General features: G+C 39.4%; 2 protein-coding genes across 2 annotated transcripts in view; one reads left to right on the forward strand and one right to left on the reverse strand.

The window, feature by feature from the left end:
- LOC140925171 (rotatin-like) overlaps window positions 1-5,722 on the forward strand; it is a 30,473-nt gene extending 24,751 nt beyond the window's left edge. Inside the window, exons 26-34 of the mRNA XM_073375127.1 lie at window positions 255-692; window positions 1,447-1,547; window positions 1,765-1,842; window positions 2,350-2,476; window positions 3,039-3,268; window positions 3,744-4,026; window positions 4,641-4,744; window positions 4,941-5,004; window positions 5,159-5,722. Coding sequence (XP_073231228.1) covers window positions 255-692; window positions 1,447-1,547; window positions 1,765-1,842; window positions 2,350-2,476; window positions 3,039-3,268; window positions 3,744-4,026; window positions 4,641-4,744; window positions 4,941-5,004; window positions 5,159-5,250 — 1,517 coding nt within the window. The 3' untranslated portion in view covers window positions 5,251-5,722. The remainder of the gene's footprint in view (window positions 1-254; window positions 693-1,446; window positions 1,548-1,764; window positions 1,843-2,349; window positions 2,477-3,038; window positions 3,269-3,743; window positions 4,027-4,640; window positions 4,745-4,940; window positions 5,005-5,158) is intronic.
- Window positions 5,723-6,167: 445 nt separating this feature from the next.
- On the reverse strand, window positions 6,168-18,483 carry LOC140927461 (ribosome biogenesis protein bop1-B-like). The gene is made up of 25 exons (XM_073377120.1): window positions 18,333-18,483; window positions 17,326-17,472; window positions 16,713-16,883; window positions 16,476-16,586; window positions 16,012-16,052; window positions 15,658-15,775; window positions 14,547-14,648; window positions 13,820-13,927; window positions 13,179-13,230; window positions 12,914-12,966; window positions 12,488-12,546; window positions 12,264-12,366; window positions 11,922-12,002; window positions 11,760-11,829; window positions 11,275-11,407; window positions 10,560-10,657; window positions 10,192-10,280; window positions 9,519-9,579; window positions 9,227-9,276; window positions 9,074-9,148; window positions 8,319-8,421; window positions 7,995-8,079; window positions 7,318-7,425; window positions 6,957-7,027; window positions 6,168-6,366 (listed from the first exon to the last, which is right to left on the reverse strand). The coding sequence occupies exons 1-25, from the start codon at window positions 18,384-18,386 to the stop codon at window positions 6,284-6,286; spliced, it is 2,226 nt and encodes a 741-aa protein (XP_073233221.1). The 5' UTR covers window positions 18,387-18,483; the 3' UTR covers window positions 6,168-6,283.
- Between the last annotated feature and the right edge of the window lie 150 nt (window positions 18,484-18,633).

The following is an 18,633-nucleotide window of genomic DNA, read 5'->3' on the forward strand; positions in this document are numbered from 1 at the left end:
AACTGCAATAAACTTTCCAAGTCGGAGTGATAGTTGTGATGAGGGGTCACGCTGACTTAAGCCGAATGGTCTGCATGAATTAACATTTTATAGTCTTCTTGTGTCTGTGTACACGACCTCACTTCCCGAGGGCGGTGTTGAGAAAAGGGTCACTTCCCTCTTTCTTGCGCAAAACCAAACTCTTACACATGAATGTGGGAACAACTTTTTTGATGACAATAACCCGAGATTTCTCGCTTTGATCTACTCTTCAGGTGTATTCAAAAGCTCCCTTAAAGAAAGCAAATCCCCCTCCCCCTCCTCCCTAAGAAATTTACTGCTGAAGCTCCTTGGTCTTCTTCTAACTGTGGAGGGCAAACGCTGCACTAACGGGAGAGGCTTGAGTGAAGAAAGAGGCGATAAACCAGCAAAAATGAATCGTTTGACTCACCTACTGGATAACAAGATAGAAAGTGCTCGAGTACATCAACTGGACTCAGTTAAAGACAGCGAAAAGCAAAACGTCTTTGATGGTGAAAGCAATGCATGTGCTGAGTCTACCGGAAGTGAAATGTGTAGAGTTTTGCTTGATGTTTATGAACGTGCGCAATCGCGGAGCGTAGAGGTCCCGGATGAAGAGAGAGGCCTGGTGCCTGCAGTTCTCAGCTCTTTATTGGCTCTTAGCAACTCAGCCAAAGATACAGCTTTACAAGGTGGGTATGAGTTGAGATCAAAAAGGGGCGCGAATTTTTTTTTGTCGAGCATATAACTGAGCGCGTGCTCCAGTAGTTCAAGACTTTACCACCTCAGCTTGAACTGAGGGTTGAAGGTTTGGTCGCTGAGAAGGGATAGTAGGGAGTCAGCGGAGACAAAATTCAGTGTTGAAAGAGAAAGTACCATAAAACGTAAACCAATCATAAGAGACGTAGGCTCGTCCAATAAGCAATCAGAATCAGAAAGTAAAATACTTGCCGCGTCAAGGGTAAGAAACGCGTGCGTACATGTCGCAACTGGCTTCAGAATTGCTCAGTTCTAATTGGCTGACAAATCACAAACTGTGGTGACTGAAAACTACAGAAATGTGAGTTTACTTTATGAAAAAATACCTGTGACTGTTTTTAGGGATATGGACATTGTTTGGGTCATTAATCTATTGTTTTGTTAGCTAATTAAACTACTCGTTCTGAGCCAGGGAGCATGGTGGCGCTCCTCAAAAACCCGACCTTTTCCTCGTGGTCATAGTGATTTCTTTCGTTATCTATTATTTATTAGTTTGCGACTTTCCAACCAAAGAGTCTACACAGAGAAGCTTGTGTATACTAAAATCGCTAGCATTAAAGAAATCTGCTGGATGCGATATTTTTTACCTGGGAGAATAATTTAACCGTATTTTGACCGCTCCCTTTTATGCCTCTGTTTCCGCTGTATTTTGAACACTGATGAATTTCAGTGTTAATTTTTCTTCAGCTGGTTTTGTTGAAACCTTGTTGGAGCACATAAAACACGTTCATGTCCAGCTAAACATGAACTCACTGCAGCTTGAAAAAGGGCATTCATGGAAAAGGAAGGTAGGAGAGCACGCGCGTTGACTCACTTTTTCCTGTACACTTTTTTTTCTGCTAACCTGCTAAAAAGACTAGGATTGTGTATTTATTCCTGCGACGCGGAATCAATCTTTTCGTATTTTATCCCAAACCGTTGAATTGACAAGTAAAGTTATGGAAGTTTTCTTCTCGGGTTTAAAACTTCTAAAACGTTTTCCTTGGTAATGATAATTCTCTGCAGGAAGATCCCTTGGTAACAGAACTAATGGACGCCATACAACTTCTCAGAAACTTCATCCATTGTAGTCCAGCAGTTAAGGTAATCTAATTTCCCTTTCTTATCTTTAAGGTTAATCTACGTAAACTACAAGTGAGCGTCTTTGAGCTTTTTCAAGTTCAGCTATTGTGCTGTGGAAAAATTACCAGAATGTTTTCCTTCTGAAAGAATCGTTAAATTTCTCTCTAGGGTTCCTAGTATGAAACAAAAAGTTGACTGTGGATACTTTATAGCTTTAATTTCAGCTCAGTTTTGTCGCGACATTGTGGAACTTAACGTGATTAGCCCCTTCAGGGTCTTTCTTTCGTTAAAGAGGATGGAAAGTATAACAGGAAATGCCCGATCGGATACAAAATTAAGGAAACATTTCATCCATCTACTATGTGATTTTTTGGGTATACGTTTCTGGGAAACTGCCCACCTACCCCTCCCCTAAGCTAACATTTTGCCCTAAGTACTCTAAGTAAGCAAGAGTGTTAGTGTTGGCTTAGGGGAGGGGTAGGTGGGCAGTTTCTCAGAAACATGTAATGATCCTTTTTTTCTGTCTAGAGTGCTTGTTTGGAGAGTGGTATTATTGATGTGCTGCACAAGTTATGGTCCTGGTGCACGGTGGAGCCGCGTCTACTTATCGAGGTGTTACGTATCTTATCCACATTGACAGCACAATTCCCCAAAGGTGCGTATTCAGTAAAACTAATGTCTCTAGTGGCAGTTTACTTCGCACTACAATTGTTACAATGGGCCATTTGCACGATGACATCATTTACTACTACGACCAGAATCCTTCAGGGTTTTGCTTTCCTGTGCAAATTGCGGCTTTTGTTATTTATACCTCAATGGGATTACCAAATTTAAATATGAAAAGAAAAACGAAAAGGATTCTGGTCGTAGTAATAAAATGACGCCATCGTGCAAATGGCCTATTCTGGAGAGTTCAGAAACAGCAAACGGCAGAGTTGACCACGTGACTATTTTTCCCCGCCTTTTTTACCCTGGCCGTCTACAGTGTGAAGGTGAGGGCTTCCACGTTCATGAAAAACGCGAGAGAAAAATTAATGTACTTCACTACTATCATTCTCGGATACTTTAATTATCGTGTGAGCTTTTTGTCGTTTTCTTGATGCTGACTTCCCTTTTCAAGTGAATTCGCGTTCTTTCAATCGCTCTCGCGATTATTCGACGTTCTAGTTGACGTGGCCGTCGTGGCATCTTAAAACTCTCTACTATTTCTTTCGCAGCATCAGCATATATCGCTGGCAGCTCAGGCGTTCCAGGAAGCGTCAGCCGCACCGTACAAAGCGGGAGCACATTTTTGCACAGTCTTATCAAGCTGACCAATAAAACAAACAGCAAGCTTCAAAATTTCTCGAGCCCAGAACTGGACAGTCATCTTGCTGTGTTCAGGGCCATGTTTAATCTGTTGAGTAACTTGGCCTTAAGTGCTGAATGCAGAGGAGTCATGTGGAAGGTAGGATGTTGGGCATATCACGTAAATATATTTACTTACACCGCATGACACGACGCATGGATATTCTCAGTTCCAATTAAGGACGCACATGCGTGCCTCTCTTTCTATGGACCTAAGTGCTTGCAGGTATTTTTCCTTTGCGTGCTGCGTACATTAATCTTTTGCTTTAATAATAGAAATAGTAATACAGTCAACTCTCGCTTTGCGGACACCTCGCTGTAACGGACACCCCAATAGCAATTTTATTGGCTGAAAATTTGCTTCAACCAATCAGCAGCACTACCCAGATATGGGCAGTGACGCGTCGTCAGTGTAGAATTTCTGCAGTTCCTCAGACGTCATTTTAGGGGGAAAACAGTACTGGCGCCGCAAAAATGTCGGCTGTTTTTATTTTCAGGCTAGTTCATTGACTAATGGCAAGAATGATTGCTTCGTTTACTGATTGAAGAAATTATCTTGTTCAAACACTCTGCAGACAAACTTTCTCCAGCCCTTCTCCTCTCTGAAGCCTCTCACAAGTGGCATCCACCCCAAGCAGAGATCAGTGTCCCGAAGCGTGACCCTCTGTTGGCTCAGCTTACTGGTGAACGTGACATTCTTCACAGATGGGCAACAGGGTGTGGTCAAGACTTCTGGGGTAGTGGAGGTGCTTTTAGAACTGAGTGGAGCTCAGAACAAGCAGTTACAAGAGAAGGCCATACTTGTGCTGAGGAATTTGTGCTTTCATGGGGCCAGCAAACCTGTTCTTTTGGTGAACGGTAAGTGAAGACAGAAGACAAGTTGCAAACTACGGGAAAAAAATTATGTACAGCCTGGCTTTTGTGCCTCGTTATCAGGGCACTTTCCCTCCCGCATTTGACTAAAATGCGCCCGGGACGATGATGGGATGGAGGGGTGTGGTCACTAATTTTAAGTCCTCCGGAATAGCGGGAGTATTAAAGTACTACCGCTAGCCCGGAGGATTCTTTTTAAAGTTACTTAACAAACTCTGCCCTCAAGCGGAAGTAGTAACAACTTTAATCTCGTGACTTAAAAATGAAACTTGTGCTGCACATTGCCTTTCTACAATGGCCTGTTGGGAGTTTGGTAAACTGGTGAACAAACTTGTGTTTTTACACTTGATACAAGAGACGACTGTTTCAAAACAGTATCCTTTATGAGGTGAATGTCACACGTGCTGCACATATCATGACAGCAAGAGTCTACGAAGTATAAACTAATTTGTAACGACTTGGAAGGGTGGAAAGTGTTGGTTAACCAGTGGACCCCCATAACAAGAATTCCTTGCTTCGATTTTTGTTTAGCTGTTGAACACAAGGTATTTTCAAAATTTGTCGTTAAACTAACCTTTCTTTTTCATGTTTGTTTTTAGAGAAACTTCTTTCTCTTCTCGTGGATTTTACCACTGACAGCTCCATTTATCTCAGAGCCTTATGTTTGTCTGCTTTGTGCTCTCTGGTGCACAACTGCCAAAAGGTAACTTTATCGCAATGCTTTCTCGTGGTATACCTCGAAAATTCCTCGATTCATTCGCTTTAGTAGCAAAGTTTTGTACACATTATAATTTCAGACGAAGTTCTCGTCTGTGCTCATGTTGTAATGCCGATATTATTCAAGATCTTTCACTTTTTCTTAGTGGATTGTTTTGTCTTTTTTGTTTTGTTGCTTCCAGGCCAAAGTTTCATTGAAGAAGACAGGAATAGTAAAGAAACTTGAAGAAATAAAGTCGCGCACAGGTTTGTCACACGGTAACATCTTAATTCGAGTCCGTAGTATAGTTATGCATGGCATATATTAACATAATTATAATAGGGACTTTACTTTAAGGCTATATTCACTCTACACTGTGTAGTGATAAGTGATTTGACATTGTTTTTATTGTTGTTTCAGGAGGTGAACAAGCGAGCATAGAAGAGAAATACAGCAAAATTTGCTATGATAGTGTAAATACTTTACAAAAAATGTTCTCCGAGCAAAGATGACACTGTACATATCAGTTCTCATATTTATTCGGTGTGTAAATAATTATGTACAGAGTGTTACGGTGTTTTCTCGTATGATCATCTGCCGTTTTCCCACATAATTGAAAAGGAAAATATATTTGGAATAGAGACTAGAAAGTGGTCAAAATGCACGATACAATAGTCAACTCCCTTTATTGCGGACACTGTAGGGACCTCGAGTCAGTGTCCTCATTAACGAGAGTCCGTAATAGCGGGAGTTTATTTCAGTCAAACGTCTGTAATTTGTTTTCGCCGGGGATTTAGCTGCTGTCCGTTTTATCAGGGTGTCCGTTATAGCGGGTTGTCCGTAAGGCGTGAGTTGACTGTAACGGGGTCTGACTGTAGTTCATTGTTCCATAAAACGTTAAAATCGGCAGTCTTTAAAGGTTTTTTAGGTGAGGGGAACTTGAAGTGTGACCGTAGTGTACGCATTTCAACTTTTTTAAAATAACATTGAGTTTCAACAAGGTCAAAAGAATTTCATGAACACTTTTAGAGGTACCTATATAGAGAATACCTGGACGGTGATCATTGTAAATAAATGTACATATTTATTGGAACGGTAACAATGTCTCCGTCGTCAATAGAGTGGATCACGTGCCCGTACCAATAGTCTAGATCTTATATCATAACTCCTCTGATTAGTTTATGGGGTGGAGCTAATATAAACCCACGTTAAGATGGCTGAACCTTCTCCAGTCCAGTTTGTTGGCTCTTAAGGTAAACATCACTTTACCCGCAAGATCTTTCTTAGAAATTCGTACACATAACGTCTTGAAGACGCGACCCTCCACGAGTAATGCTTCGGGTTGTCCTCTCTGATCTGACAAGATTTCACCAAAGCAGTTAACTCTTCCTACGCGTGACAGCCAAAAGCTTAAAAATCCGCTTCGTTGAAAAATGGTGACCATTCTACGTGGAACACTAGCTCATCCCCAGGACCTGGGGACAACAACTTGCACAGGACCAGCCTGTGATGTTGTCGAGACGGCCACAGGAAGGGCAGGGTATCTCACGTGTAAAGTCGGATAAGATGGTCTGCACCAGCAGTGAAGATCCAGGGCTGAGTTGGATGGAACTGGCAATCTAGTACGCCTGTAATAAGAATGACGTAACTTAAGTCGCCGAAACGTGGACTCCGGATTCCATGTACTGGATTCCGGACTCCTAGTCAGTGGAACTTGGATTCCGGATTACAATCGTTTGCAGGATTCTGGATTCCTAGAGGTGAATTCCGGAGTCTAAAACCCAGGATTTCGTATTCCGGAATCCAGATTACCTTACTTGGGGCGAGACAATTCTAAAGTTCGAAAATAATTCATGAACAGACAGCGAACGACTTCACTACTAGATATCGTGAGGAAATATCAGTAGTTGGTAAGGTCTGATAACATTTGAAAGAGTGTTTCTGGGGGAATCCAAATAAATTAACGACGGTTGAAAAATCCTCACTGCACTGCATTTTATCAACGAACTTCTCGGTGTTTTTATATCCTATTGGTTGAAGCACTCTTACTCAAGTTAGATTAGGCAGCCCGGAGCAAAAAAAACAGTAGGGGACACTCTTTTGTCTGGAAGCCGTAAGAATACAAAACCAATTTACTTAACAATGTTTGCCACCCGCCGTAATAAGCCGTAATGAATACAAAGAAATCGCCCCAAAGTTTGATAAATATTCAACATACCTAATTCTCCCTGGACCTTGTGACCTTTAAGAACTTTGACAGGAACTATCAGTGGATTCTGCATCAAATCACTACAAAGAATAACACAACGTACAGAAGTTCAGTTTCCCTTAGGGGTGGGAGCCTCTCGATTTAGGGAGGAGTGGGAAGGGTTTGCCTACACTCCCTTGGCAGAACACTTCAGAAACTCTAGGAAGAATGGGTACAAGCTTTTGGTGCAGTGATTTCTGGGATCGTTTGGGTGGACATGCCATATTTGTGATTGGTCGATCGTAGTCAAGGCAACCATTAACCAATCATATTGCACCGAAAGGATGTAGCCATTCCCCTCATAGTTTCTGGCGTGAGTAATGCAACTTACTTAAAGATTCTCCCATGACAAACGATAACCGTCCCGTCATCACTAGCGGATGCAAACAGAGGGTAGTGACGATGAAAAGTCACCTGACGTAACGCTTTCTTATGGCTCCTGAAATAGAAAAATGCAAGTACAGCTTAATTACAAGACTAAGGTACCTCGTATTTACGTTTACGGGCAAAAAAATACATAAAGAACGAATAAAATCTGTCTCGCTCCACTCGGTTCGTAGATTGCGCGCTTGCTCGACTCCCGCTCATTGCGAACAGATAACACGCGCTCCCCGGTCCAACTAAAAGAAAATAAGAGACTCTTCTCTTTCTTTTGTACCAGATCTAACTAGGTTTTTTTTTTCCTGTCCATTTCCCCTTCACTATTTTCACTGTTAGAATAACCACAGATTTTGCCTAAGCGTAATGCTGCTATCCTCGTGGCACCCCGGGGCATTACAGACAATCGTCTACAATTCTCGGGGGAATCCTCTTGTCTTCTTTTGCCACGTAACGCCGCTCTTAGCCGGGTTATAATTTTCGACTCTCCCACCTCCCCTTCGGCGACGCGTATCCCCCTCTCCGTTCTCTGTCTTATGACCCTCTGCCTTTGCAAAATCTCGCTTCCCATAACTTAGTTTCACGAAGGCAGTAAGTGGTTGTTCTGACAGTGAATAATGGTGTACTAACCTCAGTGTTTTGTAGGGTTTGGTCGACAAATCCATATCAAACCAGCATAATCGGCGATCGTAACTTCCTACGATCAAATTGTCACCTATGGAAAAAGTTGACAGCAGAGATTTATCGTTAGTAATAAGCTGAGATCCTAAAACGCTACATCATTAGCCACCATTGTAGTCAAATGTGGCGTCATTGTGAAAATTGCATATTCAGTTCGACTCTAGCACGACGTCTGAATTGAAGTCGTCCTTCCGTTGAACCAAATTACAGTTGAGTTCGGCACGTACGGCAGAAGCGCGACTTTTTTATTTATCTTTTACGACCCCTTGTTACCTTTGGGATGAACAGCCATGCTGGAGATCCACTTCACGTTTGAAACGAGTTTCTTTGTTAGTTCTTGTTTAGTGAGATTGTAAACTCGGATAAAACGTTGGGTCTAAAAAACAAAAGCAAATCAGACGAGTGAATAAAAGAGACAAACTTCGGTGCCATTTGGGATAGACAGTGGAGTACTTTTTTCCCCTAGAACTTGAGAAATTGGAAACAATGCTTAATATGCTAAATTTTGGAGCGAAAACAAAAAGTATTATGGTATTTTTGAAAAAGGCCATTTCGGAGTTCCAAAAACCTTCACTTTCGACCCAAGGCGAAGTGCAAAAATCTTTCTTGTGTTATTTGCGAGAGAAAAGAAAATCATTTGAAATTAGCCTCGTTTTGAAACAGAGGCTTGGGGCAAATCAGAAATGGCCGAGGCTTACTGGTTTTGTTGACCCATTGTTGATCACGTGACGATACTCAAGGGAGTATTATCTTTTGAAATAAGCCATCTTCATGGTGACGGAACATTCAATACCCAGAACCCCTCCGCATTTTGATTTGTTGATTGAATTAGGGTACGCTGGGGTTTACTAACATCAAATGAGAAAGCAAAAACGAAATGAATTCTGGCAGTTTTAGTAAAATAAAGTTGTCGTGAAAATGATCTTTGGTTGTATTCACGCTCGCTGCGCCCTTTATCTTACGCCAAAACAAACATTACGTGATTTATATCCCCTTTAAGCTGAATATGTAAGAAGAACTTTACTTACAGCTACGAAAAGGAATGGTCTGGTTGGGTGAAACAACACACGTTGAATGAGACTTTTGGCTTTCTTGAAAGGACACTAGTAAGTGAAAAAAAAAGAAATCAAAGTTGAGAAAATGCAAACGCCATGAGAAAAGAAAGGCTGGATTAAGAATACCTGGCTTCGACGCTTTGTCATTTGATGGATAAACACGGATTTGTTGCCGCCTATGAGAAAAAACATACGTGAATGAAGCTTTAATTTGTTATTATCCATAAAAAACAGGCATTCGAAAAAAATATACATGAACGAAGCTAAGCTATTACTTGACATGGCTGGCCAAAAACTAGTTAGCAAAGAACGTTTTTCCATCATCTCAGAAACAGAACTTTGCTTGTTATTGAGCTCAAATTTGATACCGTTTTCATTGATGGACACTGGACAAGGTTATAGAATAAAGATGTTTTACCTTGGGGTGTAACAGAGGCAAAATAATCTCCTTTTCCATGCCATGTTATCTGTGAAATCACCTGTCAAAAAGGGGAGTTTTTAATAGTAAGAAATCAAAATCGGAGAAAAGTGAACCGCAGTAGCGATACAAGCCGACACGATATGTGCAAACAACTTGCTATTCGGTTTGGTTTTCACTTCTGGTTAGATAACAAAGAGGCGCGGATCCCTCCCAAGAAACATAAAGCCAGGTAACGGGTAATTGTTTTCGAAACTGACTCGTGAAACATCTTTCTCCGTCTTTGTCATTCACTATTTTCACATTACCCATAATGCAACTTGTTTAACCCTCAAAATTTTGCATAACCATTGTTTTCAATTTCTTGTGGGCATTACAGTCGTCCCAAGAGAAAGCGAAAACAATGGCTAAGCAAAATTTTAGGGGGTAAACGAGGTTTATTATTGGCAATGTGCAAATAGGGAATTTTTGACTCAAGTAATTTCCTCAGCCACTCAGAATTTGGAACAAATGCACGTGGCCTATGACGGAAGCGGAAGAAATATGTGCAAACAAATTGTTATTGGTCGGGAAAGAGGCGCAAAATTCATCAGCCAGGCAGAAAGCAAAGCGTGCAATCCCCCCTCGCGTGCAATCACAAGACACAACTGAAAACCACCCCGATGATACTTGCCTTGTTGTGTTTTATAACCAGGCGATATCCGTTCGTGTACTTCTCTTCACTTGCAACTGACCATTCCACACCGGATTCCTTCGACCCAGCTTTGAAGTGAAAATCACATAATTTTATTTTAAAGGTAAGTTTTAGATTTTTTTTAGTCAGAAAGCCAGTACGGTCAGGAATTAGACTGGCTTCTCAAAGAATAATCTTGCGGTATTTTGCTTCCAACCGCGTTTGACCTAGTTTGTAAGCTACTCCACTGCAGAGAAAGTTGGCAAAGTGCTACTATTTTTCTGAGCGTTCTCGCTAAATACCCATTTCACAAATACACTACAGATAGCTGGTGATCATGTCAAGCATTTTTTGTTGTTGTACCATACCTTCCCCTTGAGAAGCGTATGATTCAATGAGCTCATCTGTGGTAGCACATAAGAGTTTGTCACCAAGAAAATGATTCACTATTACAGCTCTCTGTTCCCTGCAAAACATAAACGCAGAATTCAGAGCCCATTTTCTTTTAATGAGCGCAACATGGTAAATTTCATACATTACAATTGCACCGACCTAAAAGGTTATCGGGAAATGATAACCACATATTCAAAGAGCCCTGAAAAAATAATCCAACAGCCCCTGTCTTGTTTGCAGTATCTCATTCTGGTTAACAGGGAAGCTCCTCCTTTAACAAGCAACACCCTAGGTGGAGGGTTAAGGACTGTAATGTCGGTCACTTGAAAACAGGCCCCAGTTGCTTAAAAGCTGGATAGAGCTATCCACGGGATAAATCACAATCCAGCAGATAAGTATTAGGGACAGCAACTGCGTTATCCAGGGGATAGAGGTTTATCCGGCGGATAGCGTTATCCACCTTTTGAGCAACCAGGACCTGCAGGTGAAGAAAATATGATGCGCCTTTATTTCCATATGTTTAAATCTGATTTTCTGGTCGTTTTCATTTTAAAAGTGATAGTCCTAGGCCGGAAATCCTAAACAAAAAGCTGATCCTTCGTTAAGTTTAACGAGACAAGTTGCTCTCTTGACACAAGTTTTCCGCCTATCATACCGTGTTCCCGTCAAGAACTGAAAGAAAGTACTTACACAACAACAGCCAAAAGAGTTAGCGATGGGTTTGGATTCCACGCCATGCTTAGTACAGCTCCATCACATTGCAAAGTCTTGAGACATCGACCAGTGCACACTTCCCAGAACTTCACTAACTTGTCGTCACCTCCTGCGGTAGAGGAATTGGAAACAATGTTTTAAGTGACAGTGAACTTATTTAAGGTTGCTTGCCCGAGCTGTGTAATGGTAAATACGTTAACGTTGGATTATATGAATGGAGTAAGAAAAACGAATTAAAAATATACATGTCAAATATGTATTTTTATAGTTTTTCGCGTGCAACCCAAAACGAGACCTTCACGGCTAAATATGACGGCGTTTTGCCCAGAACACCCTAAGTGAGACCAAAATCCGAAATTTACATCCTAAGCGAGACGACAAGCATCCCCACCCCTTTCATATGCGGAGTTCCTCCCCCCCAGGACTTTTTTACCCAAACCTAGCTGCGAATCACTACATACCTGATGCTATCCACTGTCCTGATGGGTCAACAACAACACACCTTACCACATCTGTGTGACCTTTGTATACCTATATACAAGGCAAATTCATATTACTTCCAATAGCTATGCTTCATTTTATGCCTGTTTCAAAAGCTTTCTTTAATAAGTTAACGCTCTTACAATGGACTCCGTTGAGGGGAATGGTTGTAAGTCCTTTGGTCTTGGTAGTTTAGGTAGGAGATCTTCAGGGTTTACTTGGACCTAAGGAAAAGAGAACAGTATTGTACATTGGTGAGAAAAACAATATTTATTGTATTCTGGTGGCTTGATCATAATGTTCATTTAAGACTACAGTAAGTCATCACTTTAAAAAGGCAAATGTGATTGTGGCACTTAACATTGAAGTTTTATTACTCTGCGGTTTTTTGAGTCCCTGACTGTGTTGTAATCTAATGAGGAGAATTGGTTACAAAATAAGCCTAGGAGCAGGTGAATTCCTTTGTGCTTTTTAATCAAACTCACCCTCATTTTTCGTTGCCTTGGACAGAGGTAAAGGTCCAAGCATCGTTCAAATCTTTCTTGTATAAACTTGTTATAAGCTGGAACAAGACGAAGGCTGGAGTACCTATAATTCAATTAAAAAAACTTCATCAGAAAGAATGTTGGTGAAAATTGCTCTGCAAAGAGAAGTACAGCATACTGAGAAGAGAATATCTGATTAAAAAGTAGAGATAAAGGAAGCTTACTTTTTTGGTAAGAAATTCTGTGACCTGTCATCAGGATCCATGGCCTCCCAGGCTGCAATCTGAGTTAAAAGATAACAAGTCATGTAGTTATAAAGATGCTACAAACTTAGGAGTAGGTTCAGATGGTCTCTAAAAATCACTAGTTTTAATGCTCTTTAATTAAATGTCCATTACGTCTCACTCAATAAAAAATATGGCATAGGACAAAAGGTTGTGATACTGTTTCCTACATTGTAATAATAATATATAATATTGGTGCAGAGCAAAGACAATAAAAATAATAAAATAAAATACTTTTTTAGTCTATTGTTCTGTTTACAACCTTGAGAAATTTTTTGAATTTTATCTCAAAATTTAACAATTCTTTGACCATCCTGTTAATGATTATCATGTCTAAAATCAGGGTGGCACTTCAATTATTTTTACCTCTTCTTCTGTTGGCAAATATTCTGGGGGAGGGTTGTAAGATTCCTCATGACCTTTAAAAAAAAAGTTCAAATGAATTGAAATGGTTTATAACCTAAAAATTAAATTATTTTATCATTCTTCTGAATAATACAGGTTAAGAAGGTTTAATGTTATAAGGACCAATAATTGAAAGTAAAATAAATGGAACTCAGACTGCTGTATTGATCACTGTTTTTACAATCAAATGATCAAGTTCTGTTCTTGATAAGCATTTCAGTTATACCTGGCAGTTTCATCTTCGGTGCTGGTATGTGCATATTATGTCGTGGTTTGGTCTGCAAGATAAGAAATAGCAGGGCTTTCACTATTAGTGTTTGAATGCTTGTTATGTCTAAACTATATGTTAACTTAATCCTATCATATTTTTTTTCAAACAGCATGGCAAAGTTTGAAGTACATGTAACTGGCACATTACACTGAAACAACATTCCTGACAATTCTGCAGTTCCAGAAAATATCCAAACCCACCCCCAGAGGGTCCGTAGAAATTTCAATAAGGAGGGGTGCTGTAAATGACCAAAATCATTTAGAGAAAAAGAGGACCTACATTAGATTTTGCAGAGGGGTGGATGGATATTCACACCGATAAACCCTCTGTGGAGAGAGAAGGGGGATGGGGTACAAAATTTTTCCAGAACAACAAATTTGATGAGTTTAAAGGGTTAAAAAGGTAGTTCTCACATTTCCTTACCCAGGGCCTTAGCTAATAACTTAATTAAAAGATGACTTGCATGGCTCCCTACTCACTGAGCAAGTGAGCTTGAAAAGGAATACAAGCCCAGGTTGCAAGCAAGATAATCTACTCATCCTGGACAATCAGAGACGATTTCGTTTTGATTCCTGGCTTTACTGGAAGCCACAAACCTGGTCATCTTCTTTATCCCAGATCAGGTAATATCTTGGCTTGTCAGCCTTGTCATCTTTCTTTGGTTTTATCCAGCCATTTCTGATGGCTCTGACAATCTTCATGACCTATGTGATAAGAACATAACCATTGAACTTTATTCTTTTTAAAGCTTTAATATAAGTTAAAGAAGAATTATGTCAAAATTTAACATACTGTAAATCTTTACTAAACCACAATCATGCAGCCACCAAGGTCTTCAGTCATTATTATTGCAAAAATAATATTTATTAGAAATTACAGAAGTTTAGGGGGTGCATTTAATAAAAAAAAAAACAAGAGGCCAGGGTAGTTACCAGTTTCTCTCAGTTTTCCCACCAAAAAAAATAGCTGGAAAAAAACAACAAGAAAAGTGGAGCAGATAGCACTCCCTCAAAATATCTTTATTTCTTCAGCAACATCAAATTCACAGAATAATGAGATTAGGATACACTCTCCTTTTGTAAAAATAACTAGTCAAATAGTTGATATCAGACTAATTTTCATTCAACCTAATTTCTCAGCTTCCTGTCTCTACACTCCAAAAGACAAATTAAGGAAATTTAGAAACAACCTAGATCAAAACATTTTCACCAATAACCAAATTTGACCAGTGACCTAAACACATTACCAATGGTAACGTTGTGAACCTCACGTCCTTGTTTCATTACTGTCAAGAGTGATGTATAAAATAAATGATTTGCTTACCCTCTTGTGCTCCCATTTAGATGGAATGTGCCGAGACTTTGGCTCAGGTGCATCACTCAAGGGATGTAACATCTTTTCACCAGTAAAGAAATCCACATAGGGCTGATTGTGAAAGAAAATAAAGTACGGGGATCTGTCAGTTTACCTACCATGTATAATAACATGCAGAATGCCATTAATTTAACCTAATCTATTTAAACATGAGTAAAACTTGATAGACATGACAGTCTATGTGTTAATCCTTGTAAAATAAACAGGGAGTGCATTTCATAAATCAATAACAGTTCACACACACACACATACATGTATTCAAAGTGGACAGACTGCAAATTATAATAGCTGCTAAAAAGTATATCTATAGTGTCCTAACTGTTCCTCAGTAGGATGCCTAGAATGCATGCAATTCCACAATTGGTTTTGGCTCCATTAAATCCTTTTCCAATTGCAGAACATTTTAGGAGGGGCCACCCACAATGTGAGCACAGTCACGGACAACACATATAAGTGAGGAAAATAACGCAAAGTAAAATTACGACATTATTTAACAAACTAAATGCAGCTGTCAATTAAATAAATAAATAATGCACACTCACAAAATAAAACTGTGCACGCATAAGTACCAAGATACAACTGAAATACAAATCTATAAGTAACAATTAAATAAGGGATGTAAGGATACCATGGTGCAATTCAAGCCTAGATTGCTAATCACATCTCCCGCAGGGCTGCACCATACTTCTCGACGATAAGACCATGGTGATTGAAGAATTTATTACATGATTTCTGAAGAAGATTGGTTTCAAAGCCTTGTTGTCTGAGATGTAATGAAAGTCTGCAGAGTCTATTTATGAAGTCAACTTTGTATCATAAATTTTCGCATTGAGACTTTCAGCTGTGGGTGGTATGTGAAATTAGTTAACCAAATGTTGATCACCAGGAGAAGCATTCTTTTGGAACATTCTGAAATGTTTTCCAAGTTCATTATTTTGTTTAAAATTTAGTAAAACTGGTCCTCTCATCATTGAAGATGGAATGACAGTAAAGGCCCCAAGAATGAAGAATCTCGTAACTTTAGTTACCTCGCTAAATAACTTTTTTGGTAAAGCTTTACCTCATATGGATCATATCCTGCATTGGGGAACTGGGAACCTTGAAGTCTGTTGATTATATCCAGCTCCTCATTGGACAGAACAACTTCTTTCATGGTTGCCTTGTCTCGCACTGTCCTCCTGTTAAAGCAAATTAATTACCAAACATCTTTTAAAAAACTTCTACCGTCATATATCTCTCATAAAAATTAATACATGTATAAATTGCAAAAGATGCATTCTTCACATGAATGTACATAATATTTCTCAGCTTTGTCTTGCAAAATGCAGTTCACAAACAAAATAATGCTTCTTGGGCAATCAGCTGTGCAATTTGTTAACACACTGAAAACACTAATTTTTCATTATGATCTTACCAGTAATTGGGATCATCCATTTTGGATAAAAATTCATCCAGCTGAAAAAAAAAATTATTTCTAACCTCTCAATAAATTATACTGTCAGAGAGTTCTCAACGGCACACTGTAGCAAAATGCATTAACTAAGTCTGCACTAAAATGCTAGTAAGAGACACCTGTTAAATTAGTTGATTATTCAGCATTTTTAACAGGAGAATTTTGTTGCAAACAACACTGTCATTACCTTTTGAAAAAGTCAACTCCACAAAGAAGAAGTTGCAGGTTGCAAAATGAACGAGGCATTCTTTGATTTATGTGGTCTTTAAGGCGTCACTAAATAAGTTTGTGGAATTTATCCTTTTTCCATGCCAACATTAATTTTCTTGCCCTTAGAGTCCCTTACTACCTTCTACAAGCAACTGTATGATGGAAGTCCTTTTAATTAAATGACTACTATACAAGACACTGATAATGCTACCCACCTCATCTGCAGTAGCTGGTTTTAGAATTCTTTTTCCATCTAAGTCATATCCTATATGTGGGTACTCGTTATACCATTCCACAGGGATGTTTCCTATTGTGTTCCGAGCATCCTGTTATAAAAGTAGTTGGCATGAGAAATTTAAATAGCCATCTATAAACAAAGATAATTACTTCTTATTTCATTCCTATTTCCTGAATAAGGTAATAATAATAATATCTACAACTACATGTTATACCTCTTCATCAGATGTATTGTCTTCTTCCAAGTTCATGGCTGATTTCTTAGCAAATTTCTCTCCTTGATTGTTATTCTTTTCCATGTTGTCTTCACCAGTCTCTTCATTCTGATCTCCTCGTTCCTCTCCACTTTCACTTGGGGACTCACTGCCACTTTCTTCCTCTTCGTCCTGAACAGAGAAATATTCAGCTTACAAAAAAATAAACTAAAAGGAACATGCTATAATTTTTCTGTTTTTCCCCACCTCTCACTTACTGAGTTGAGCTATGATGCTGTTAGCCTACATGTTCCATACCCTCCACTTTCGCCCTATAGGGAAGGGGGGGATGGTACAGTTACACATGGGCTAAGATGTTGCTTGCTGTTCAGACTACACTGTGTAGTTCAAACTGTTGATTGTAATCTGTCTCTGTCATTATAATACAGGCCAGTTGATCATTAATCAAATTTTCTGTCAGTTTACTGCTGTCATTTTGTTTGTTATCTTGCTCGACTCATGAGTCTTGTATTACATGATACTTATGACTGGTAATTCCTGGCAATTCAGTAATGTTCATTCTGGTAGAGTAATTTTAAAATTAGAAAGTCAGGTCAAAGACTGACAAACATACTGATTCTTGCTCATCCAGCTCATCATCTTCAGAAGTTTCTGGCTCACTCTCCAGTCCAGAAAATTCACTCTCCTCACTGTCAGATGAATCTGCATCTTCTTTGCTGTCGTGATGATTTTTGTCAAAGTAAAATAGATTCTCATCAACCTGCAATGGAAACATAGTTGCAAATCTGAGGTCACTGCATGTTTATACCTATATACAGCAATACAGCTGACACTATAAGCTTAACCCTTTGGCATCAGGCAATTTTTAGGGAAAAAAAACTGCACTTTGGACCAAATCCTCTTTTTTGAACCGTGTATTGGCTAGTTAGCACAGGAATGGCTGAAAAAGAGATTTCTATCACTAAGAAGGACAAAAATTCCTGCTAATTGGATGTAATTAAGCACCTTTTTTGTATTTCATGCATGCGTATAAGCCAAAATTTGGACTTGTTTTTTTTTGTTTTTGTTTTTACTATTTCAATTGGTTTTCTTGCTCTCTTCTTTTTCTCTTTGCCTATCTTTTTATAGCCAGTTTTGTTACCCACTTACAGATTTAATCTGCAAAGAGTAGTAGATAAATAGAATTTTTAGTGGTGGGGCAGTGGCAGATCCAGACCTGACCTTCAGATGGGGGTGGGGGGGCAGTCTCAAAAAAACTTTTTTGGACCCTTTGGACCTCAGTTAATTTGGTCTAAAAATAAGGGCCCCCTGGGGAGGTCCCCTGGATCCGCCACTGGATTTTTCCCCCAGATGTTGCTTGTTTTTTTTTTTGTCTGTAAACTCTGTCAGGATTGGTTAAAATTTGCTAAATGCGCTACCAATCAAAAAGATCTATTCTCGCTGATTTTGCTAATTACCATCTTAATAGCTTAAATGGAAAGCTTAATGGGTCCAGGAAGAATAATGTGCACGGGTCCATATAGACCAAAAACGATCAAAGAGGACGTCAAAAGAGTTAAGCTTATAGTGAAGACGACCTATAACCTTTCTACTTCATAAATGTTATGAACTAAAACCTGCCTCTAAGGGAGACTTCTCTTCTTGAACAACCTTATCAGAGCTACGTTTAGGCATTCTGTGGACTAGATTTTTCTCAAAAAGCGAAATCAGCAATTCCTCTTGCAGTTAAGTGAATATTCCACCATAACAGTCCGGCCGCCATGTGCAGTTTCTCCAATTTCTCGTTACCACTCCTTCAACCGAGAAAGTAATATTGTACACTATATGACTTAATATATGACGTCTTTCTTGACAATTTCGAGTCCGCTGGCAACTAACTTGTTCACAGTCCAGTTGCGGCACGAGTCACGGTGGACACGAG

The sequence above is a fragment of the Porites lutea genome, chromosome 2 (assembly GCF_958299795.1).
Source record: "Porites lutea chromosome 2, jaPorLute2.1, whole genome shotgun sequence".
In the NCBI taxonomy this organism is placed as follows: Eukaryota; Metazoa; Cnidaria; class Anthozoa; order Scleractinia; family Poritidae; genus Porites; species Porites lutea.

What these genes read in the sequence shown, in the direction of transcription:
- LOC140927461 (XM_073377120.1), bottom strand. Translation starts at nt 18,386, where the DNA reads ATGCCTAAACGTAGCTCTGATAAGGTTGTTCAAGAAGAGAAGTCTCCC. An exon ending in ACAATACATCTGATGAAGAG is followed by an intron (nt 16,587 to 16,712) that starts GTATAACATGTA and finishes CTTTTATAACAG; the next exon opens with GATGCTCGGAACACAATAGG. An exon ending in CAAGGTCCAGGGAGAATTAG is followed by an intron (nt 6,367 to 6,956) that starts GTATGTTGAATA and finishes TTCTTATTACAG; the next exon opens with GCGTACTAGATTGCCAGTTC.